At 45.0% G+C, this 24,966-nt stretch overlaps 3 protein-coding genes across 9 annotated transcripts in view; 1 reads left to right on the forward strand and 2 right to left on the reverse strand.

The window, feature by feature from the left end:
• The first annotated feature begins 13 nt into the window (after positions 1 to 13).
• The window catches only part of FGGY (FGGY carbohydrate kinase domain containing), a 283,064-nt gene continuing 258,111 nt past the window's right edge, over positions 14 to 24,966 (forward strand). For all 7 annotated transcript variants that reach the window (XM_058030720.1, XM_058030722.1, XM_058030724.1 and 4 more), the window contains exon 1: positions 14 to 82. The gene's annotated coding sequence lies outside the window, so the exon portion shown is untranslated. The remainder of the gene's footprint in view (positions 83 to 24,966) is intronic.
• LOC131086644 (CARD- and ANK-domain containing inflammasome adapter protein-like) lies at positions 2,118 to 4,385 on the reverse strand. Its single transcript, XM_058029728.1, has one exon. The coding sequence runs from the start codon at positions 4,383 to 4,385 to the stop codon at positions 2,118 to 2,120; it is 2,268 nt and encodes a 755-aa protein (XP_057885711.1).
• On the reverse strand, positions 22,267 to 24,224 carry JUN (Jun proto-oncogene, AP-1 transcription factor subunit). Its single transcript, XM_058030743.1, has one exon. It carries the CDS (start codon positions 23,896 to 23,898, stop codon positions 22,954 to 22,956), a length of 945 nt encoding a protein of 314 aa, XP_057886726.1. The 5' UTR covers positions 23,899 to 24,224; the 3' UTR covers positions 22,267 to 22,953.

Genomic DNA, 24,966 nt, shown 5'->3' on the forward strand with positions numbered 1-24,966 from the left:
TATCGCGGGAAGGGGCGGACCCGGCGGCGCCGAGATGGGCGGGAGAAGAGCCCCGAAGAGCGGAGGCGGAGATGGCGCTGGGGTAGGCGGAGCGCAGGGCGGCTGGGGCGGGCGGCGAGCTGCGGGACAGGGCCGGGCAGTGAGGGGACATGGCCGGGAAATGGGGGGTCACGGCTGGACTGAGGGGACATGGCCGAGAGCTGAGGCGTCACGGCCGGACCGAGGGGACGTGGCCGGGAACAGGGGGAGCATGGCCGGACCGAGGGGACATGGCCGGGAGCTGAGGCGTCACGGCCGGACTGAGGGGACATGGCCGGGAACTGAGGGGACACGGCCGGACTGATGAGGGGACATGGCCGGGAGCTGAGGCGTCACGGCCGGACTGAGGGGTCATGGCCGGGAACTGAGGGGACACGGACGGACTGATGGGACATGGCCACCGCTGAGGGGACATGGCTGGGCTGAGAGCCAAGGGGAAAAGGGTGACAGTCAGGCGGGGCCTGAGGGGGGTGCGGGAGGCGGCGGTGGGAGACTGCAGCCCTCACTGGTGAGGGGCACCCTCAGAGATGTGGGTGCTGCAGCACTGGTGAGGGGCACCCTCAGAGATGTGGGTGCTGCAGCACTGGTGAGGGTCACCCTCAGAGATGTGGGTGCTGGAGCACTCACTGGTGAGGGGCACCCTCAGAGATGTGGGTGCTGCAGCACTGGTGAGGGGCACCCTCAGAGATGTGGGTGCTGCAGCACTCACTGGTGAGGGGCACCCTCAGAGATGTGGGTGCTGCAGCACTCACTGGTGAGGGGCACCCTCAGAGATGTGGGTGCTGCAGCACTCACTGGTGAGGGGCACCCTCAGAGATGTGGGTGCTGCAGCACTCACTGGTGAGGGGCACCCTCAGAGATGTGGGTGCTGCAGCACACACTGGTGAGGGGCACCCTCAGGAGAGTTAGCCGGGGATCAGGCTCAGCTCCCAGGGAACAAGGGACAGAACAAGAAGAAACAGCCTCAGGTTGCACCAGGGGAGGTTTAGATTGGATATTAGGAAAAAATTCTTCACAGAAGGGGTGATTAAACATTAGAACACTCTGCCCAGGTTGGTGATTCGGTCCTCATCCCTGGAGGTGTTTAAGAAAAGACTGGACATGGTTGACAAGTGATGATTGCTCTCAGGTTTGACTCTATGGTCTTGGAGTCCTTTTCCATCCTAAATTGTTCTGTGATCCTCTGAGCTCACATGGGGTGTGTGCCCCTGTGTCCTTCAAGTTCGTGGTCATGTCACTGGGCATTGCAAGGGTCAGGTTAAGGTGTTGTTTTATCGATAACAAAACTCAGCTTTATCTCATGCGTTCTTAAATCCATGTTTTGTTTCTCAAAAGGTGTTTGGGTGTTTGTCGTAACATGGTTTGTAATCTTAAGGGAAGAATAATCATTGATTATCATTATTAGGGAAATAACCCCAGAGAACTTTCTGTTGATACAGAAAGTATTTCTGTTTATATTTGTGTTGTCATCTCAATACAAATATTTTGAACCAAGAAACTCTGTTGCAACCTTTTTATTCTACGTATTTTGTCTTTGTGCTGGAATGAAAGTGAAATTAATAAATGGCAAATGTGATGGGTTTTGTTCTCTCTATCTACAAATACAAAATCTAGACAATAGTATGACAAAACATAGAAAGAAAAATAATTGTTAATAGTCTCAGGAATACCTTGAGGAAATACAGACATCTTCATGTTCATAATAGATGTTTTTTTAACTTGTGATTTTGCCAAACAGTGCCTAACTAAGCTATCCATACAGGCTAATATTCACGGATTTATGAAAAGATATTTTCTGTCTTTGTCTTGATTTATACTAGAAGAGTTCATACACAATGTTTATAAGGCAAGAACATTTTATATAGATCCAAAATAAGTGATTCATGAGAGAAGCAGAAGACTACTCAGTACTTAAGAGTTTAACAGTGTCGTTAAGATCCTTTTTTCCCCAAGATCCCCTTTGCTAATTTAATTCTGCCAGTTCAAGCATAATTCTCAATCATATTCCACATTAGGACTATCCAAATTACATTAAAGAGAATTCTGCACTTAAATGCAAAGTTTTTTCCTTGACATCTTCATTTTGCTATTAACATTTTCTTTCTCAACAGTGTTAAAATTTGAGCCTGGTTTTCTGTTTTGCTACATTCTGCTACTTGCAGTGGGGTTTTTCTGAGGCTGTTTTCAGCGAGTACATTTGCCTTTTCCCCCTGTGCCCAGCTGAGGAGGGCACTGACAGCGCTGAGGTGCCCGGCCCTGCAGGCGCAGTGCAGGGCAGTGTCCCTGCTGCTGTCCAAGGCATTGATGGCAGCCCCGTGGCTCAGGAGGACATTTATCAGCTCTCCATGTCCGTACTCTGCTGCAATGTGCAGGGCTGTCTTCCTCCAAACGTTTCTGTCGTTGATATTTTTGTTTTTCCCCGCGGCCAGCAGAAGTTTTAGGATGTCTGCGTTTCCTTTCACGGTGGCATAGTGCAGCGGGGTGCATCCATCCATGTCCTTAGCTCCAGCTCTGCCCTTCTTAGCCAACAGCAGTTCCACGATGCTGAGGTGTCCTCTCAGAGCTGCAGCGTGCAGGGGAGTTTTCTTCTCCTTGTCCTGTGCGTTGGGGTCAGCTCTGGCCTTCAGGAGCATCTCTGCCAGCGTTCTGTGTCCCTGCTCAGCAGCCAGATGCAAAGGGGACTTTGCCTGCTTGTCCTGAGCATTGACAGGAGCTTTGTGGAGCAGCAGCTGTCGGGCAGCGTCAGCGTGGCCTCTGTGGCTGGCGATGTGCAGGGGCGTGGCAGAGTCCTTGGTGGCAGCGTTAACTCTGGCCCCGGCGCTGAGCAGGAGCCCCACCAGGGCCCCGCGGTTGCGGAGGGCAGCGACGTGCAGCGGGGTTTGCTCAGCCTGGTTCCTGGCGTTGGTGTCCATGCCCCTGCTCAGCAGCACAGCTGCGATGGCAGCAGCCCCAGCCTGCGCTGCCAAGTGCAGAGCTGTGTCTGCAGCAGGAGTCCTTATTCCCAGCTTTGCTCCTTTCTCCACTAGAACTTCTGCTGACTCTGCTTTGCCCATTTCACAGGCCAGCAGCAAAGGAGTGTAGTGCTTTTTGTTGTGGGCATTGACATCTGTGCCTCTGTCAATTAAAGCTGCTACAACACTGTGCAGATTCTTCTGTACAGCTCTAAAAAGAGCTAACTCCTTTATGTCAGCAGACAAATCTTTAGAATATTCCAGGAGTACTTTGAAGATGGATGGGTGGTTGCTGTTGAAGGCTCTTTCAACCGTGTTGGAATCAACAGTGGCTCCAGCTTCTAGAAGGACTTTTGCAGTGTTTTCATATCCCTGAGAAACAGCATAACTCAGAGCAGTCTGTCCTCTCTCATCCTTTCCTTCAGTGGAGGCACCAGCCTCTAGAAGCATTTTGGCCAGGCTGCTCTCATCTCTAAGAGCTGCCATGTGTAAAAAGGTGTGCTGATTCCTGCAGCTCCTTGCCTCTTCTTTCAGGAGCATGCTCACTATGTGGCTGTGGTGATTCTCTGCAGCCCAGTGCAGTGCTGTCTTGCCTTCCACATCCAGAGCGTGCATGGAAGCCCCAGCTCGGAGCAGCAGCCTGACTGCCCCTCCGTGGCCTTTCTGAGCAGCCCTGTGCAGGGCTGTTCTCCCTCTCCTGTCCTTCACACCTGTCCTTGCACCTTTGCTCAGCAAATGTGCCACGATGGAGAGATGGCCACGAGCAGCTGCAACGTGCAGAAGTGTTTCACTGGAGGGGTTTAGCACATTGAGGTCATTGTCCTTCATTGTTTTCTCTAACTCAGGAAGGGAACCTTTAGCTACTGCAGCAAAGATGTCAACAGCAGCAGGATCTTTTCTAGGCTTTGTTGCCCTTGAAAGTGGAGTTTCTTTTCCTTTCTTCTTAAGAGCCCCTTTGTGCTTTTTTCCCCCAGGTCTGTCTTTATTCCCCTGGTGCTGCTCGCTGCTGTTTTCAAACCACACTTTATCTTTTTCAAGTAAATACCCAACCAACTGTCTTCTGGCATCTCCAATGCTTTCATTTACTTCACTGACGTATTTTCTTATCTTGCTGTAAAGTTTTGGCTCCACTTGCTTTAAACATGGATAAAAAAAGAGCCTGCAGGCTCGTTCACCTTGAGAAATGAGTATGTCTAACACCCGAGAGTTCTTTGCTGTTCGTGTCCTGTAGAAACTCAGGACCAGCTTTTTTTCTGGGGTAAAAATACCATTTTCTACCAGCCAGTGCAGGAGCTGCTCTGGGTCATTTATGCCTTGTACAAGTTCTTCTTTTTTAGTCCTTAGGACCTGAATTGCATATGGGTTTGTAAACAGGCTGCTTGAATGCCTGATCATGTTGCTAATCAAAAAGTGAATTGAGGTATTGTTTGATGGAAATAAATAGGAAATAGCAAAGCAGGCTCACATAATTTTAGTCTTTTCATAGAACTATGAACTAACAACCATTGTAGGTCAGTGCTAAATCTTTAAAGAAATCAAAACTCCCTCACCTTTGAGTTTCTGGTTGTTAGAAGTCCTTTGATCTTCTCTGTTCTTCCTTAGCAACGAGTACAGCTTAATAACAAAACAAAAGTCTGTGATATGTTAAGATAGTTCACTTGGAAAGCTTCTTTCAGATTTTAATTCATAATTAGAGATTTAAAAAAATGCTTTTGTGAATCTGATGTTTGAATAGAAGATAGCTGTTAGTCGAGTTTCTCTGTTCCTCTGGCCAAGCTGGTTCCTAAATGACCAGTCAATTAAACATGACAAAAGAAAATTCACAGCATAGTTACTGTTGCCATGATCACACACCTTGTATGATCTGAAATGAAAGAGTGCACTCTGCCAGCTATGCAGGTGAAAACCCTATAATGTAAAGAAATAAAAGCATAAAGCCCCAGATAAAAATAAACTGTATAAGCAGCTGGTTATAAAAAGTGATCCAGCCTTTCTAATATGAGCTACAGCTCCAGTCAGGGGTATATTTAAGGCCATTTAGCTTGTCATTCCTGCTCTAACCCAGAGTCTGTCTGGAAGTTAATTCTTTTACATGAGGTGGATCAAGGCATGTGATTCAGTGTGCAATATTTAAAGTATAATTAGAGCTTCAAATCTGTGTAGTCTTCCATATGGATGTAGGACCTTGGGATCTAGCTGTAATTAATTTAACTTATTGGTGTTTCAATTCCCTGTGGAAGAGAAGGAAATAAAATAGTAATTATCCACACATTTTGAAACCAATTGAGAGAGAAATTGAGATTACAAAGTTTGGGGAAAGCTGGAGGTAAAATGAGCTGAAAAGGCGAAAGCTTGACCTTATTTAAGCAAATGGGAAATTGTGCCTTCAGTTTCTTAGTTCAGTGCCCTTTCTGCTGGGTCCTGCTCCCTTTGCATGTATTTTCTTTAATAGCATGTACAAGGTGGCTGATAAGACTTTTAATTTTTTGCTGTTGATTTTAACTTTATAAGTAAGATCACAAAATTTATTTTATTAAAAAAATTTTTATTGAAGAAATAGCTGCAAAAGGCAAGGCTTTTAATATATATTTTGAAAGCCAGCCAGTTACCCAGTCAGCGAATTTGACAGCCAATTTAAGAGCCCAGTAATTCCTCTGAAATGCAAAGAAGGGCAATGCACCAAGAATAGCAAAACTTTTGTCATTTACTTAATGATTGTTAACTCCTAGCATGTTTAATGTGGACTGAATGGTGTTCCCAAATCTGCCACTGACTCAGTCTAGAAGCTGCAAATTATTCATCTTCAGATGTGACTGACCCAAGTCCTAAAGATCTCTGTGTGTCTTGAGTAAATCAGTCCTCACTCAGTTTGGGGAAATGGGATCTTCATGTTGTCATTATTATTCTTCCCGTGCTAAACAGAGGTAACAATCCTTGATCACCTTTGCAGGAAAGTTGTGAGCTCTGGGACTGGGAAATGTTATGAGGGTGCTGAGCAGAATCATTCTGGATGGCATTTTTGGAACTCCTGAAAAAAATAAAAAAAGAAATGGTGACATTCTATAAGATTCCATTAGTATGGCAGTAATTTCCCAGTGTTGTGAATACAGAATTTCCTTGGTAAGCAGGTCCTAGTAAAGATGGAAGGGTGCAGTTCTCCTCCCTGGCCTTGAGGAGGAACATTTGAACAATATTTGCAGGCAGCACCTCTTTCACAGCCACTTCACTTTATTTTGGAAAGTAACAAGCAGCAAATGATGTGTTATGAGATGCAAATCACAGTCCTCAAAATATAATTATGCTTTTTTTTTAAAGTTTCTCCTTATAAATATGTGACTTATGAGGAAATTCTGTCTTACAACAAGAATCATATTTGGCAAGAAACCTTTGGAAGCTTGTTGTATAGATTTATTTTAAGAAATTATGCTGTAAAAGCCCTTATTTTTTAATTTTTATTTTAGCCACTTTTAGAGTTAAGCCTTTGTTCCAACAATGACTTCACAAAGAGATTCAGAATTGGCTATTTGAAGGATGCTTTTTTGTTTATATCTTTTTCACTTACTAACTCACTTTATTTGAGAAGAGAAAAATATTAAGGCATTAAGGCTCAACACCTCATTTAATTAAGTGCATAAGACCACAAATATGTCAGATCAGCAGTAAACTCCACATTAAAAATAAAATTGGCACTATTTAGTATTACTGGAGATCTAAGAAAACACTAAGTTGGAGAGAAGGAAGAGGCAAATCTGTGGGCTGCTTTGTTATCTTTTATATTTATTTGTTGTCAGAGGGGCATAAGGAACTTCACAGACCACTTTTATTTCTGCTGGCTTCTTCAGCTCCCTGTATCCAAGGACTGGATTATTAGGTTATTTGGAAAGGCTATTTATTAAGTTATTTTGAAAAGAAAATTGTGAGCTTTACTAAATTTGTATGTTTGAAGGGCAGGTGATGCCCTTGATAGGAAAGATATCAATTTTGGCCTCTGCTGAATAGGTGTCTGTGCAGGGAGCTGTTTCAGTCTGGCTCTAGCTGGGACACTTGAGTCAGTTATTTCTGCCATGCAATCTCAGTTTTGCTCCTAACTTGTGTCCTTGGGCAAATCCCTTAATCCCCGTTCCCTGTTTACACAAGCATTAAAAAAGGAAATTTTTTTTTCTACCTCACAGACACGTCCTAAGTGTTTATTACTGTTGGTGCAGTGCTTTGAAGTTATGGAGTGCTTTGAAGTTTTTGTCCTTTGAAGTGTTGTTTTCTGGCTTCTCAGCGATGAACATTTATTCCTTAAATTAACGCGTGCCCGTGTTCTCGATGTTGCCGTGTCATCCTCAAATATACATTTAATTTTCTCTAGTTTAATTTCTCAAAGATGAAAGCGACCCAAAGCACACCTTTGTGGTGGAAGGAGCCCGTGAGGGGATGAGGCTGCGGGACCGAGGCACCTGCAGAGGTCACCATTCCTCCACCGAGGCTCTTGGGAGCGGATCTGGCTGTGCAATCACCAGCCTGCAAGAGATAACGCAGCCAGCATCGTTATCTAAACATCGTGAGGGGTGCAGAAATATCTCTAGGTGATCAAGACATTTTCCTTAATAAACAGGGCTCATGGAGAGAGCCCTGCTTTGGATAACCAGCAATCTGAGTGTGGCCAAGCTGGTTGAGGTGGAACTGTATTTAGGCAGAGCTGGATTGAGAAACAGCAGAGCTGGAAGAGTTCATGGTGATGATTACAGTGAGCTTCACTTGTTAGAACGTTGGGAGAGCTGAGCAGACAGGATGTCTGCAGGAGGCAAAGTGCAGAGCTTGGTTTTGCCTAAAGATGAGCTGCAGTAAATGAGGGGAATCCAAAGGGGAGCTTTGGTGCTGAGTGATGAGTTTGTGTCAGTCATGTTTCTGTGGAGAGCAGGCTCGGGGCCTTCCTGGCTGGTGTTGAGATGGGAGCTGCTCCCTAGGGAGGGGCACACACAGAACAGGGATCAGGGCCCACTGAGGGTGGGGAAAGCTCATTTGGGCAGTCTGACAGTGTTCTGTGCCTGACAGCATCCATCCCACCCATCCCATCCCATCCCATCCCATCCCATCCATCCCATCCATCCCATCCCATCCCATCCCACCCCACCCCATCCCATCCCACCCACCCCATCCCATCCCATCCCATCCCTCCCATCCCATCCTGTCCCGTCCCATCCCACCCCATCCCATCCCATCCCATCCATCCCATCCATCCCATCCCACCCCATCCCACCCCATCCCACCCCATCCCACCCCATCCCATCCCATCCCACCCCATCCCACCCATCCCGCCCATCCCATCCCATCCCATCCCACCCATCCCATCCCATCCCATCCCACCCATCCCACCCATCCCATCCCATCCCATCCCATCCCATCCCATCCCATCCCATCCCATCCCATCCCATCCCATCCATCCCATCCCATCCCATCCATCCCATCCCACCCATCCCATCCCATCCCATCCCACCCCATCCCATCCATCCCATCCCACCCATCCCATCCCACCCCATCCCATCCCACCCCATCCCATCCCATCCCATCCCATCCCATCCCATCCCATCCCATCCCATCCCATCCCATCCCATCCCATCCATCTCATCCCATCCCATCCCATCCATCTCATCTCATCCCATCCCACCCCATCCCACCCCACCCCTCACACCCCTTGGTAGCACAGAGCCACCCTTGCTTGGAAGAGCCCTGCAGAAGCCACAGCTTCCCACACTTGTCCACTCTCATGGATGCTTTCTAACACCAATAAGGCAGCAGCTGGTACAACAGCCCAGGTATTTTATTCTCTCTCCAGAACAAGGCACAGCCTTATCTCAGCACTGTAGGGCTTTTCCTCAGGCATAAACAAATGAAGGTCACATTAGGCACTGCAGCCATGCAATGCAAACTGTTCTTTTTCCCAAAGATTAATGAGCACTTCCATGCAGTTCCCAAGCCAGGCTGAGTGGACAGGGCACATCTGCAAAGTGCCACTGATGGCTGTAAATGCCAGCAGAGCAGGCTGGCTCCAGCAATGAGCCTTAACAAATACCTAACTCAGCCTAAGTGAGGATTAGGACTGTTTTCCAGTTTATCATGCATTTAGAAGTGAATTTAAGAAGAGAAACCAAACTACTTAGGAACCATTTTTTGTCCCATTCAGGTTTTGAGTAATGAAAGTATTTTTCCAAAGTTCTTCATGGCATTACTTGCCAGGTTGTTTTCTAAAAAGCTACATAGTGGAGGTTGAAGGGAAAAGAAGTTGCTAGTTTAGCTTCACAGAGGTAAAGAAACATTCTTGTTTCAGACCATAATAAATAAAGTAAAAGTTGGTTAGAAAGAAAAAATGTTCTGATTTGATGAATGATATATATAGCTACTGCAAATTTCATAGTGCAAAGTTTAAAAAAATTAAAATTTTTATGTCTAACTGATGATTATCCTATCATTAGGATAAAATATAAGTGATGTAAAAGTATTGAGTTACTAAATGCTGAGGCAGCTTTAGGATCAGCAAAACCAAAAGGAGAGAGGGCAGAATTTTTTGCATTGTAAACCAAACAAGCCCTTGTGATTTTGAGTCAGTAGCATGCACTTTGTCACAGAAAACTTACAGAAGAAGAAAATACTTTATAGAAGTTCTGTAACTGGTGAAGAGAGTGAGGATCTTCCTCACAGCATTGCTCCCAGCAGGGTTTGGTGCTGTCACTGCATCTCCCAGAGAGCCTTTAGCCAAATTTGCTTTGCAGAGGTAGAGCACTCAGTGAAAACTATTCTGGAATTACACCAGTACCAAGCAGCATTTTGCTCTTAGTGACATAAAAATCTATCACCAGTACATCTTCACTGTTCTAGTTAAATCTATCTATAGCACTTTCCTGGTCTTTAGACAATTGAAATTACTCAAGGGACTAGCTTGTAACCACATTTATAAAAAAAAATTGGTATTATTCTCCTTCCTTCTTCTGGAAAAAAATATATGGAGGCAGTTGCTTTTATTTATTCCATTTGCCTTTATTATTATTTAGTTGTACTCCAACCTGATCAACTGGTTAAAATCATCTTGGATTTTGAGTTGCATTTGGTTTATATTTGTTATACATCAAAATGCAGTTTAACTTTCCTGCTGTAGCAGAAAATCACGGGCAATTGTGAAGAATCACAATCACAATTGTTTCTTTCTTACTGGTGTTTTAGTCTGATCTCAGTTCTATAATTTGGTATCTTTTGCCCACAGTATTTCTCATTCAGAGGGATATAGAGTTGATTCTTTCATGTTATCTCCCCTTCCCATTTCTGGCAGCTTCCCCTGCCCTCTGTTTGAATCCTCTGCCTTTCACTGACTATTTTGGCTCCCCCTCAAAGTTCTTGTGTGTCAGGCTCTGGATTCTGCACCTCAGCCCAGCCCAGTGCAGCAGAGGGGATGGTTACACACCCAGCTGCACAGGGGTGCCTCACAGGAGTGCCAGTGTGGTTCCCAGAGCATCAGTAGGACATCAGCAGCTCCTGTCTCTTTGTGAGTTCTGAATAAAGCTCCAGCACTGAGGACCTGCTTCACTGGAGCACTGGCTCAGGACCTCAGCTGTCCTCTGGTCAGTTTGGCTCTGTGAGAAACACCCTTGTTGATTTGGAGAGCTCCCTAAATCACAAAGTCCTGATAACTCCTCCAGATTCGTGGTGTTTGCTTTCCTTGGCATGTCCCAAACAGCCTTCTGTGCTGGGCTGCACCTGTGACATTCCAGCAGCTCCCTTTGTTCCCAAGCCATGATGTCTCCTACTCAAATTTCCATTCAAAGGGTGATTCATGCAGCAGGGGAAAGCCATGACCTGGCTGCCCCCTCAGTTTCCATGTGCAGGCCCATCTGAACTGGAGCTTTCATTTCACACTGATTTCCCTGTGTCTTGTGACACAAGGGAAAAAGAAGGTTGATTCCAGCTATTAAAAATCATTATTCTTTCCTTAATCTGGGTCTTCTAAAATCCATAGTGGGGATATTACTGTTCTATTGAGCCAAGGATTTTGCTTCACTGGGATCTATATGATATATAAATACATTTGCAGGTAAATTACAATGACTCTTCAGCATCTACCACATCACCTGACAGGAGTCCCACAAGTCTCAGAGACCTCAATTAAACCCAGAACTGCTATTTAGGCAAGGAGAGGGGAAAAATTTAAAAAGCACAAACCAAAAGAACTTTTAAAACTTTCTCAAACAGGGAATGCTTCAACTGCTCAGCAAACTGAATTTACACATGAGTGTGTTGAGGTTAGAGGGACAGAGTGGAAGAGACTCAGAGAGGCATAAGGTACCAATATTGAAGGGGTGAAAAGGAAAGTAATGCAGGGACTGTGGAAGACATCAAAGCTTTAGGAAGGATGCCTGAAGAAGAATTCTCATGCCTGGAACTAAGTCTTTATTCCTAACTCCTCTAGTCTGCACTGGCAGCAGAGAATTATTTGCTGCATAAAGAGGCTTTTGGAAAAAAAAACCTAGATTTGGTCACAGGAGGAATGCAAACACAGAGCATGGATTTTCTACTCCCTAGGAATGCCTCTTCTCCCAGCACACAGGGTTGGTACCTGTGCCACAGCTGCTCTGTGGACAAAGCACAGGTTTGACTCATTATGTCAGCACCCTTTTTATTTAATAAATAATAGCTTCCATAACTTGAATGTTTGGTTCTGATGTCCAGCTGGAGAGAACTGCACACCTCCACCAGCAGTCTTTACAGGAGCTGCATCTCTTCAGGCATCCTTCCTAAAGCTTTGATGTCTTCCACAGTCCCTGCACTACTTTCCTTTTCACCCCTTGAATATTGGTACCTTATGCCTTTCTGAGTCTCTTCCACTCTGTCCCTCTAACCTCAACACATTCATTTGTAAATTCAGTTTGCTGAGCAGTTGAAGCATTCCCTGTTTGAGAAAGTTTTAAAAGTTCTTTTGGTTTGTGCTTTTTAATTTTTTTTTTCCCTCTCCTTGCCTAAATAGCAGTTCTGGGTTTAATTGAGGTCTCTGAGACTTGTGGGACTCCTGTCAGGTGATGTGGTAGATGCTGAACAGGCATCTAGACCCATTCTAATTTACCTGTAAATGTATTTATATATCATATAGATCCCAGTGAAGCAAAATCCTTGGCTCAATAGAACAGTAATATCCCCACTATGGATTTTAGAAGACCCAGATTAAGGAAAGAATAATGATTTTTAATAGCTGGAATCAACCTTCTTTTTCCCTTGTGTCACAAGACACAGGGAAATCTCAGTTTCAATTAAAAGTTCATATTGCATCATGAAATTGGGATAAATGTGACATTAAGTGCATAGAAGGGATGTTGTAATGACAGCTCAAGTGCATTTACTGACTTCATGTTCAATTCAATAAAATATCTCTATTTAAACATTATCTGAAGCACCCAGAGCTTGCAACAGAATTCAGAACAAACCTGCTGGAGAGTTTTGGCCATGGCAGATTTGCTAGAAATATTGGCAAATTGAACTTAATTGTAACAGATTACATCTCAAGTTTGCATTTTCCAGTTTGCTTGGTTTCTGTGTTACTTTGTTTCTGAATCTTTCAAATCCAAAACATCTTTTGTGCTCCCTAGGCTTGGTTTTGTTAGTTTATTTTACAACAGGATGCATCAATGTCATCTAGATGTGACTTTCAGTTTTGCTTGAATTGACACCAAATCCAAGGTGGTGGTTTGTTCCCCCTTCCCCTCTTTTACTCACTGGCATAATTTCCATCCAGCAAAGCTTTTGGAAAATAAGGAAGGAAAAGCCTTGCTGTACAAGCTACCTGTGAATCCCATCCAAACAGAAAAGACTTGTGTAAAAGCTTGGCAGGCACTCCCAGCACAGTGACTTCCTCATTTCATGCCATCATTCCACGTACAGAAAATGAGTCTGAAAATCACAGTAATTTCCATTCATTTTTGAATATGAAATTGTAAATGGTAAATTTCCTATCTGTGTATAACACCCACATTTTAAATCAAAAGTCTTGAATGCTGACAGCATTAGTCAGAGGAAATCCTGTATGAACATCCAGCACTTGAGTTGGACCTTCCCCTGGATCACACCATAGAAGGAGTTTGCAGGAAAACGTTCTGTTGCTGTCAAATCCTGTGTTGATTTTAACCCTTTACCTGCCATTCACTCTGGTATGACAGTGCTTTTTTTTTCCTAAGGCCATTTGCCATTTTCTTGTGATCAAAATGATGTTAAAAAAACATATATTTCAATGCTCAAACTGTCTATATTTTAATAATACACCAGTAGCATTCTGTAGTGCAGATGTGCACTTTGACACTCTCCCTTATGAGCACAAAATGTCTTCAGTGTATGCTGCAATTTGAATTAAAATGCCTATTTAGAATATTATATTGTTAATATTCATGTATTAATTATCAACATGAAACAAAGTGCACAGGTCAGTAAAACTGGAAAGCTAAAAAAGCCAAAATAACTTTGTACATTAACCCATGACATGGCCAATGCAATACCAGCAACAAACCCAGCTGTGTTGCACGGGATCATTTTCACATTACATGGCTGAACCAATTGTGACAATTTCTTTGCCTTTATTTAAAAGGAGCCATCTCTCAATGGGCTCATAATATGTCTTTAAAAATTAAAAAAAAAATCCTGTTTATCATTTTCATCTAGTGGGAAAATCCCACACATGCTGAGTTCTTGTGGAACAGCTGGCTTAAATTAAAGCTTTGGACTTAAGGAAGGAATCTTAGAACATAAAGTATCAAATAATAGCTAAATTCCAGATTAGAATGAGATTGTCATGTCAGGCATGGCAAGTATATATTAGGCAAATGGACTTGAAGAATCTTAGGGATTTTGTAATGTGGTGAATCTTAATACTCTAGTTTTAGAACTAGAACCAGCAATGTTTAAACATAGTTTAATCTAATTTGATAAATAAATCAAAATACATTTTAATATATTGTTGCTTATATGGGACAGGCTTTGGACTATGAAATACTAATGGATGTGCACAAAAGAAATAGCAAGCCATTAAAAATTCTCAGTAATTGGAAGCTCTGCTTTTATTCTGACTCTTCTCATGAATTTGAAGAGCCTTTCATAGATTTTTGGAGCATCATCTTTTAATGATCATTAGTTGTAAGGCAAAGTGGTAATTTTTACTACATGGAGAGTCTGTTTGTTTTGAACCTGTACTTATAAAACTTTTCTTTTTGAACTCACAGACTCATGGAGTCATTTAAATCAGAGAGTAGATCTCTGTGAAGTCGGTATCATTTTGAAGATCCAAGCAGAGGGAGGATTTAGACCAGGACCAAGTTGTTTGGTTTGGGACTTTTCAGCTTTGTTTTTTAAGCCAAGACCTGGCCTGCCTGGGAAAAGGAGAATTAAGCTCAGTATTTCTACACTGCAGATCTCAATCAGCACTTATGGAGAACTGTGTGTGCAGCTATAAAGGAGCTCCTCATGTACAGCTGTAGCAGGAATTAGAACTCAAATTCATTACTGATTGTGCTCTTGGCTGGTGTGGTACCAGCTGAACCCCAGAAACACGGAGGAATCCGGGTTTATTATTGTGTGTTATAGTGAGGTCTTGCTTGTTCGTGTTTCTGCAGAGCTGTAAAGACAAGGAGTTTTATTTCTTCTTCATTGCTGTAGATCAGGACTGCCAGCAGAGGAGTGAGACTGTGCTGGAGAGGCAGGAAGGGGTGAGATTGTTGGCAGTGCTTTCCTGGATTGATGGGCAGTGTGTTAAAATGGGGATAATGGGAGCTTTTCTTCTTACTTTGGGCTGTGCAAGTGTCAAAGTACATCGAACTTAATTCCAGGAGGAAGCGCCTTTAAAAGGGCTACAGAAAGTCAGGTGGCGTGGAGCTTGCTGCTGTTCCTCATTTGCAACAGGTTTGAGAATTGGGCTGTTTGTAACAAAAAAAAAAGAGTAACTTCAGAGGATCTTTCCTCCCCCGAGCTCATGACTTTGTTGCTTTTGTCCCTACGTTGTCATTGTTACCTTTAGAGCTTGATTGGAACCCTGACTGGCGTGGCCAGTAGCAAATAGGAATTGCAGATCCTAAACGTGAGAGCTTTTCGTTGTTGCCGCATTGAAGCCACAGCAACAACCATTAACATTTAGCTCCAATCCGAGCCTTTCCCATGCTGCCAGCCTGGCATTTCCTGTGCAGTGGAAAACACAGGAGCAGTTTCAGCACGTGAGGATGATAATGCAGCAAACGGAGGGGGCCAAGGAAATAGCTTGAAATTAATTGTGGGTGTGGCAGTGTACTTTGTAAGTAAATTCAAAACAGGCATGGAAGCCAATATCAGGAACATGTGCAAGAAATTCCATTTATAAGACTTGGAATAATAACCTCACGGCCCTCTTAAATAATTTTAAACATATATGCATAAAGTTAGTCATCTAACAAAAACAGTTTCATAAGCAGGTACAGTAATGTCTCACAGTTCTCGTTCAAGTTAATGGCTGCATGAAAAATGTTCCCTGGGAAAGTCAAACCATGTTTTATAGGTTTGTCCATATGGGGAGCTGAGCTTGTTTAACCAAAAGTGTGAACTTAAATTAAGTTAGCAAAACTGGTGCAAAATCTGTCTGGGCATTTTTGTACTGTAAGTTCCTTTCCTTTCCTTTCCTTTCCTTTCCTTTCCTTTCCTTTCCTTTCCTTTCCTTTCCTTTCCTTTCCTTTCCTTTCCTTTCCTTTCCTTTCCTTTCCTTTCCTTTCCTTTCCTTTCCTTTCCTTTCCTTCCCTTTCCTTCCCTTCCCTTCCCTTCCCTTCCCTTCCCTTCCCTTCCCTTCCCTTCCCTTCCCTTCCCTTCCCTTCCCTTCCCTTCCCTTCCCTTCCCTTCCCTTCCCTTCCCTTCCCTTCCCTTCCCTTCCCTTCCCTTCCCTTCCCTTCCCTTCCCTTCCCTTCCCTTCCCTTCCCTTCCCTTCCCTTCCCTTCCCTTCCCTTCCCTTCCCTTCCCTTCCCTTCCCTTCCCTTCCCTTCCCTTCCCATATTTGTCACTGTCCTGATTTCCAAAACAGGGATATTCAGCATCTTCAGGACTTGTGCTCCTTTGTTGGTAACTGTCAGTATTTTGAGAAACAGCCAAATTGGTCAACTTTATTGTTACTTCTCCAAAATTACACAGAGCCTAAACAGTTTGAAGTGTAGTGAGAGGCACTTCCCTAAATATACTGAGCTGAGGTGGTTTTTGGAGTGCAAAAGTGGGAAATAAAATCCAGAAGTCTTTAACCATGGTGATGTATTAAAAGCACAGATACAAGTGCCTAGAGAAAAGCTGCCTGCTTTTCCATAGGTCACACTCCTGAAAACTGGAAATTGTGCTGTACCAGAAAGATACTGGTTAGAAATCTCTGCTTCAAAGAGGAGCAGCTTGGGTAAAGAACATTAAATTCTACTTGCAATTAATCATTTAAAGAAGGAAATTTGATGTTAACTTTCCAGGGGTTGTTTTGGTCAGTAACATTTTTGGGGACTAACTGCAAACTCCTGTTCTGGAGCCAGCTGCACTTACTGTATATTTGTACGTCGTTTTTATGTAATTCTGCATATTAAAGCACTTGCATAACTAATTAAAATATATGTACTTATAAATACTTTATCTTGTTCAGTCAGGAAGCAGGGAGAACAGACAATCTGTGTGACTGAGAGCAGAGCCAAACAAGAAAATTGGGGATGGATTTTGCCTGAAGAATTCAGGTTCTTTTTTTCCCCTTCAGGTATTTGGGTCAGACACTTGGTGATTATTAACAAGATAAAGATCATATCTTGACTGAGGCCCTGAGACACCACTAGAGGGTTCATTGTAGATCTTGTTTTTAATTACTTCTTGCAAGGAGTTTTGCACAGTTAATATTTGGGGATAATATTTGGATAGGGAAAAGAAAAGGGGTACATTATGTATGGGCTGCAGCAGAGCAAAGCTTTGCATATGGAAATTTGTTCATCACTAACACGTGGTGGATGTTTGCAAAATGTTCTGTGGAGTGAATGTCTCCTGATTCTAATCAGGTAATTGTTGCTCCCTGGTTTCATCCTATCTGACTGGAGGCTCCTAAGTTAAAAAAACCTTGTTGCTGAGGCACAGGCACTTCAAGCAGCAATTTAATTTATCCAGATCACCCTCTGAAGGGGCTGGTGCTTTTCTCTCAGCTATAAGGAGAGCCTGTGGTGCCTCCTACCCCAGCTTTGTTAGGTGTCAGGAGTTAAACTGAAGAAATCCTGAGCTGTATCTCCAAAGTGTTATGGGTTTTGGGGGTTTTGTGTCTGATTTCTCAAGGTGAAAATAAAAAACCTCCTGAGCTTGCAAGGTGTGTGCAGCAGCTCACAATTTTTGCTGCTGTTGAGAGTTCTAAAACTGCTTTTGGACACAAATGAACTTTTCATAGTTGCCAAGGTGGTTTGATTTGCCATCACAAAAAGCCATCAACTTTGAGAATCACATCCTTTGAAATAAGTAGGCCCCAATTTTGGTAGTGCTTGGCCATGCTTTTAAATTTAGCAATGATCCATTCAGTGGAGACTCAAACCTTGTTCAGTTTTCCTTTTCAGTACAGTGCCATGTGAGAGAGGGGCTTTGTGAGTTTGGATAGCAAGGTTGTTGGTTGCTCCCTGTGTCCTGTGTGCTTTCATGGCTTGTTATCTGAGGCAGAAAGGTGTGCTAACTGCAGCCATCTAAAAGCCATGCAGTTTTTTCTCTTTTACTCTTTTCCTCATCACCGGGGAGGAGAATTCACAAAAACAGCCACGGACACTCACTCTGAACTCTTACTGTCCTCTGATGTAACTGTGGTTATTCTGTGACTAAAATCATGCAGGATCTCCCTCCTCATTGCAGTGATTATTTTAAGAATTCAGGAAAGCTGTTGAAATTATTCTGTTTTTAGGACACTTGTATGATAATAGATTTCATCTGAAATCTTTTTTGGCTACTACACCACCTAAGCAGAGGCTCCTATTCCAGGCATGTGTGCAGTTGGTTCCAGGACTATTTGCTTTTGAGCTCCATCTGCTGGAATTCTGTCCTGTTTCCCACATCTTTGGTGTTATTATGCTGCCAGGTCATACAGGAATTGGTTTTAATTAAAAAGAGAATAAGGAATGAAATTCCCAGTTCAGAGGAATGTTCAGCAAGTTGTTTGTCCTTTTGCACCTTAGAGATTGCTTGGAGAGTATAAGACTCAAAACCAGAAAATAATTGTGAGACAGAGCAAAACAGATACTAAGTTTTCTTCTGCTTTTGTTGACAGTTTCTAGGTATTTTATAGAAATTTGGATTAATCAGGTCAGCCATGACCTATCAAATTTGTTTGAGATTTCAAAAACAGATTACTTGTTCATTTTTCTGAATTAGGTTTTTGTTTGGTTTTCCCCTGATGTCTGTTGTTCCTCTATAACTAAGAAAATTAGCAGTGTTTTCAATATTTAATTAACTTTTTAAAAAGCCTTTCTTCCCCATTGTCACTGTGCTTCTCATGTTTCGGATATTTAAGGACAGAAGGGACCATGATGAAAATCTAATTTGATTTTTGTAGCTGCATTGTTTCTTAACAAAAAAGTACTGCAAAGAATGATGTGCAGAATTGGAAAAGAGGGCCCTGCTGTGCAAAACCCCTCTAAAAGTGTTTCAGTAGTCAGAGGCTTTCACGGTGCATTATATGATGGCTTTTTACAAGTTCCCTTTGTAAGGAGCACATTCTCTGTTCAGAGGATACTTTATCCTGTTCATGTCAGCAGTAATGGATCTGTGGAGAATTAGGGTGGCCACCAGCCCTTGGGTGCATGCTCTGGTGTTGGCAGTGCATGTAATTCCAAGGAACAAGCATTTCTCTGGAAGAATTACCTTCCCAAAAAGCAAACCATCAGCATTTTGAAGTTTCCTTTTCTTGCCTTGTAAAGCTAACACCACCTTCCTTCCCCTGTCCCTCAGCTGGTGCCAGATGTTCCTAAGGTATCTTCTGTTTCATAATGGGTTTGTGTATATGGTAATTTCAAATATTTCCTTGCTGTCCATCTGCCTGTTAGCAATATTTTGTGTTCACTCGTGGTGTTTGCAACTTTTATTTTCTACACAGCCAACTTTGCCTGAACTGGTTTTAGTTCTTGATGTGGGTAACTCCATGTTGTTACACAGGAGTCTTGGGAATAAGGGGAGGGAAGAAGAGCTGGAGAACAGAGAAAGTGCAAGGCTTGATTTTAAAGATAAGTGGATTTTTTTCAGTTCTGCCTTGTGCTTCTCCTGGACATGGCACAGCCCACGCCATGGTGCTCTCCAGCAGTGCCTGAGCTTGTTCCAGCCTGAGCTGCTTTTCAGAAAGTAATTATTGCAATGGATTTCTTAGACTTCTGCATGGGACAGAGCTGTCAGCCATTTTTCACATAGATTGGAAGGATATTGTCTGGATTTCCAGACAGCTCCCTATAAAATAGAGATAGCTGAGGAATCTCTGGTCCTCAGACTTCATTGTTAAATGGGTGTGTGCTGCCTTAGGCTGGTATTTAAAGTTTTGAGGTTGGTATTTTTTAGACCTACAGATACACAGGGCTCTGTACAAACTTCCCCTGTGTTCTGAGGCTGAGAGTGGCTGGTAACTCCAACTCTGTCCCACTGGAGAAAAAGTTAAATTGTTACTGATCTTCCTATCATGAAAAGTAGTTTGGATTTAAAATTATTCAGTGAGTAATGATGGTCAAACCCCTCTTTGTAGCTCATTTCTGTTGATGGAATAGAAGTGTGAGGCTTCTATTGGTTTCAATAGAGACCCAACTTCTAATTAATATTCCTGTGTCCCAAACATGTTGTTCTGATTAGAGGCTCTTTGCCCAGGCATTTCTGTGCAGCCTGCCCTGTTTGAAACCCTGCCTTTTTCTGACTTCACTTCCTGAATCTGTTGACAACACTCACAGCCAAACAAAATACATGTTCACAATGCTGTTATTTGCAGAATATTCCCTTGTGAATACAGCTGGGGCAACAAAAAGAGTTTCTCTCTGAATCTCAGAGAGGACTTGACTATTCCTTGTAGCACTAAGGCCCATAGTGCATTAGGCAATTTTAGTCTTGGCAGTTAAGTAAGTGTTAAAACTTTGCATTTCACGAAATGTAAGTGCACACAGGTCTTTCATTACCCTTGTGTGTATTGATCACACAGTGATCTACTAAGAAATAAACTGAGAGTGCTGAATTTCAATCCAGGCTGAGGTGGACCCGATAGCAACAGGCTCCCGGCCCACCACACTGTTTACAAAACAGATGGAGGAGCAAAGAATATAAACTTACTTTGCCCTCTTTTAGGCCTGATCCTCAAATGTGATGAGGGACCAATGAAAAGGTTCCTCTTGAAGTGCTCCTCATCTCCTGGTGAAGCTCACTGGCACTACACCCACCCTGCCTGGCACATTCTGTGAGTGGGCACCACTGGAATATTGGCAGGAACAGCCCAGCCCATGGTGCCCACTGAGCCAGCAGTGCCACGGCTCAGGAGCTCTCACCATTGCACACAATGTCACCCTGAGACAGAACACACAACTGCACTTCTGAATGTCTGCGTGTGCACATGGGGCCAGGGTGGAGCAGACTGTCACTCAGCTGGCTTTAATTAACATACTATTTTATGTAATGTATTTATTTTTTACGTAATTAGGTGATTAAGCAAAATGCTTGCTACTAACGTCTCCTCCATAACCCAGCGCTGCTGAGAGTTAAACATGCACCTTTGCAGGTAATTAATCTCCTTGCCCTGCTTATTTTGCTAGTTGGCACTTGCTAAATCCCTGTAAAACCACACCCAGCAGTGCTGTGTATTATCCCTCTGCTGTCTATTCCTACATATGGTCAAAATCAACTTACCTTCCGGGTTGCTGACATCAGCAAAATGTACTCTTGGCAAACTTGGGAATCCTCCTAGTAACCCTTTGTTTGGTTGGTGTTACAGTTGGATTCCTCTGGCAGCAGCAAACTCCCTCCAAACGGTGCCTACCTTGACACGTGGAAGGACACTGCCAAATGAGCATCTTTAAAACATGAACACAACCCCTTGTGTGATAAAATGTGTGATAGAAGGGGGCAAAGTTAGAGGAGGATCCTTCTCTGCTTCCTGTACGGAGCTGACCCACAGTAGCTGCAAGTTTAAGAGTATCATTTTGATAACAGTAAAAATGTGTATATATAAATATATATAACTACCTAGTAATTTTCTGAAGTGACCTTAACCAACTCCATCACTTTAATTAGGCATATTCCAATTTAAGGAAAAAAATACTTTTTAAAAAAAACCTGCCTGCTTGAGAATAATGATTTTCTAATATTCTCTGGCAGTCTTTTGATATCATCTATTTTTTCTTGGCTGTTTGGCTCCAAACAGCAAACAGGAAAACATCTGGTCTTCTTCAAATAGGTTTATTAAACAAAATTAATTGGGAGCAGTGTTTAAAATCCTGGTAATAAAGCTGTTTCCTACCCCCCTTCAGCAAAGTAGCATATTTCTGAAATATACCTGTGTATTGTCATTGTACTAAAAATCAGGATTGTTTTGTAAAAAATACCTGGGAAGTGCCTGAGAAGTTGCTGTTTTCAGCAAATTGCTAGGAACAAGCAACAGGAGTTGCTGTTTTTCAACAAGTTGCTATTTTCATTTCCCACTAGGTTCAGTTTTCCCAGCTTTTCTATTGCCAAGAAGGTTAGAACCCAGAGTAATATCCAAAAGGGAAAGAATTTAGAGACAGGAGAAGGGTTATAAACTTATTTACTGTTGACAGCAGCATTGCCATAAATATTAACAGACAAGAATCACCTCCTACCTGAGAAAACACAGGGATAAAGGTGAATATTTTTATTTTTTAAGCCTACAGCATAATTTTCTTAATACAACCACCTGCCTTATCTTCTTGAGGGCATTAATTTAATAAAAAACATGTCAGATCAAGTAGCCAGTTGCTCCAGTTATGGAACAATTTCGTTCCCTGCCTTCCCAGCCCTCCACAGCCCTGCCTGAAGTCAGATGTCTGAACTGGGCCCCAAGAGCAAGGCAGGCAGGCTGCAGCTGGGGAACCCAACCTCAGCAGAGCCCCAAAAGTTGTAGGAGTTCAGTGAGGACGATCTGGCTGCTCCCTCCCCTGCTCACACCTTCTCCAGGACCTGTCTGGAGTTACACAGTAAGTTCAGCATAATCCCTACCCTTCAGAGCCCAGCCCAAAGGGCATTTTCCCAACTAAGGTACTAGCCAAAAAAAAAAAAAAAAAAAGTGTGAGGGGAAAAATACATTTTTAATTATTTTATTTTTCTTAAATATAATAGAACCTTCTAGAATTTTTTTCCAGAAACAGAAACATTAAAAAATTATACTTTATTACAAATGGTAAACTCAGAGTGCTAAAAAAAAGCCTCTTATTTACAAACAATACTGGGCAGTGCCCAAATAAACAACATAAAAATAACTTACAAAGTCATGAAGTAGTTTATTGACATTAATCAACTTTCATAAAATAAAATAAAAAAAGATATGTACATACACAATTTACTTGAAGGCAGGCAGAACAGTTCTTTTTTTTTTTGTTTATCAGCCTCCCACAAACCTCCCTCCCACTTTTTTTTTTTTTCTTAAGGAATACTACATAAAGCAATCTACAGTTTCTATTGCAGTTTAACCTTTAATACTGAATGATCATCGAATGTTAGGTCCATGCAGGTCTTGGTCAATGTTAAACGAAGATCTGACATCTCATCCGAGCAGGGACAGCCCTTCCCGGAGCAGCGCTGGCCGCTGCACTCCCGGCTCCAGCTGAAGGCTTTGCCAGTCTTTCCACACATGCGCTTTGCGGAGCACAGGCAGGACTCAGCCTCGCAGCTTTGCCATTAGCTTTATGCCTCTGCCGCTTTGGATTTTTCCTCTTTTACTTGTACCACAACACACAGTTCTCGCTGAAGAGTCTCTTCAAAACGTCTGCAACTGCTGTGTGAGCATGAGCTGGCACCCGCTGTTGACGTGGTTCATGACCTTCTGCTTAAGCTGTGCAACCTGTTCTCTGAGCATGTTGGCAGTGGATGCCAGCTCTGAGTTCTGGGCTTTCAAAGTTTTCACTTTTTCTTCCAACCGGGCAATCCTTTCCAACTTCCTTTTCCGGCATTTGGACGCCGCGATTCTGTTCCTCATGCGCTTTCTCTCGGCTTTGATTCTCTCCTGTGATTCCATGTCAATGGGGGACAGGGGAGGAGTTTCCCCCGGCATTTCAGGTACAGTCTGCGGCTCCTCTTTCAGAGCCTGGAGCCGGGGATGCTGCACGGGCATCTGGGGGTTTATGTGATGCTGGGGCGCGTATCCCATGCTGTTGGCGTTGTAGCTGGGCGCGGAGCTGAGCGCGTTGGGGTTGAAGTTGCTGAGGTTGGCGTACACCGGGGGCTCGCTGTGCAAACTGGTGTTGAAGCTGGTGCTGCCGGCCATGGAGGACACAGGTGCCATCCCGCTGGTGACAGGTTGGGCGGCCGAGGTGACGCTGGGCAGCGTGTTCTGGTTGTGCAGCTCCGCCAAAGCCCTCACGAAGCCCTCGGCGAACCCCTCCTGCTCGTCGGTGACATTCTTGGGGCACAGGAACTGCGTCGGGGTCGGCGTGGTGGTGATCAGCCCGTTGCTGGACTGGATGATGAGCCGCTCCAGCTCGGGCGAGGCCAGTTTGAGGAGCCCCACGTCGGGCGAGGTGAGGATGTCGGCGTTCTTGTTCCTCAGGTGCGGCTTCAGGTTGCTGGAGGGGTCGGACAGGTTCAGCGTCATGTTCTGCTTCAGCACCTTGGCGTTATTGTATCCGTACCCGCCGCTCTCCGGCGGCGCGAAGCCGGCGCTCAGCGCATCCTCGTAGAAAGTAGGCTCCATCTTTGCACTCATAGAACACAGTCCGGGGAGGGGAAGCTGCCCGGCCGCCGCTCAGCTCCCCGCGGGCACCCCGACCCTCCCGGGGAAGGGGAACGCGGAGCCGAGGAAGGAGAAACGCGGAGCCTTACTGGATCGCCGCTGCCGCCGCCGCGCTGAGAGCCCGCCCGGCCTGGCGGGGCGCCTCGCCGCCCTCCTCCTCCGCGTGCCGGTGGTGCCGGGACGCCGCTCCGCCGCCACAAGTACTTTCCCTGCCCGGCTCCGCGCTATTCCCGCTCCACCGTCCCGGCGGCCGCACTCAGTCGCGCTCGTTCGCTCCCGCCCGCCCCGCGCTCTGCGCCCGCTCCCGCCGTGCAGCCCTTCACTTATCAGCGGCCGCGAGCCCGCTAAAAATAGCGCATGATGTCACCCCGCGCGCTCCCCATTGGCTGCCGCCGCCCCGTCCCCGGGGGGGGCGGGGCCAGGGCCCGGCGCGCGGAGCCGGCCCGGGTCGCCATGGCCACCCCCCCCTTCAGAAGCTTCTTGAGCGCGCGGGGCCTTGTGGGATGACGTAATGCCGGGGGGGCGCGCGCGGGGCAGTGTGGGCTGACGTCTTTGTTTTTGAAATATCTGGTTACCGCGTCCCGCGCGCGCGGGCTGCGCCGCCGGCCCCCTCCTCCGCGGGCACCGCACCAAGCACCAAGCACCGGCCCCGGGGCCGCGCTCAGCCCCGGCCGCCGCTCCCGGTGCGCCTCTGCCTCCGTCTGCCTGTGCGCGCGCACGCTTGCTTGTTTGTTTGTTTGTTTGTTTGCGTGGCGGCCGCTGCCTCCGCCGGGTCTCGGGCTGTGCTGTGCTTCCCCCCCCCCGCCTTCGCCGCTCCTCCCTCCCCCGGCGCTGGTTCGGCCCTTCAGGTGGCGCTCCCGGGGAGCCCCACGTGCTTTCCCCGTCCCGCCGCCCCCGCCGCTTCCAGGCAGCGCCGGGGGCGGCACCGGGGGCACCCCGCGCTCCCCGCCCCGGGCTGAGCCCCCGCGGGGCCGCTGGAGTCCCCGCTCGCCCGCCCGGCCCCGCGGGTTTCGGCCGCGGGTGTTCGCGCTCGCCCCCGCA

The sequence above is a fragment of the Melospiza georgiana genome, chromosome 9, assembly GCF_028018845.1.
Source record: "Melospiza georgiana isolate bMelGeo1 chromosome 9, bMelGeo1.pri, whole genome shotgun sequence".
In the NCBI taxonomy this organism is placed as follows: Eukaryota; Metazoa; Chordata; class Aves; order Passeriformes; family Passerellidae; genus Melospiza; species Melospiza georgiana.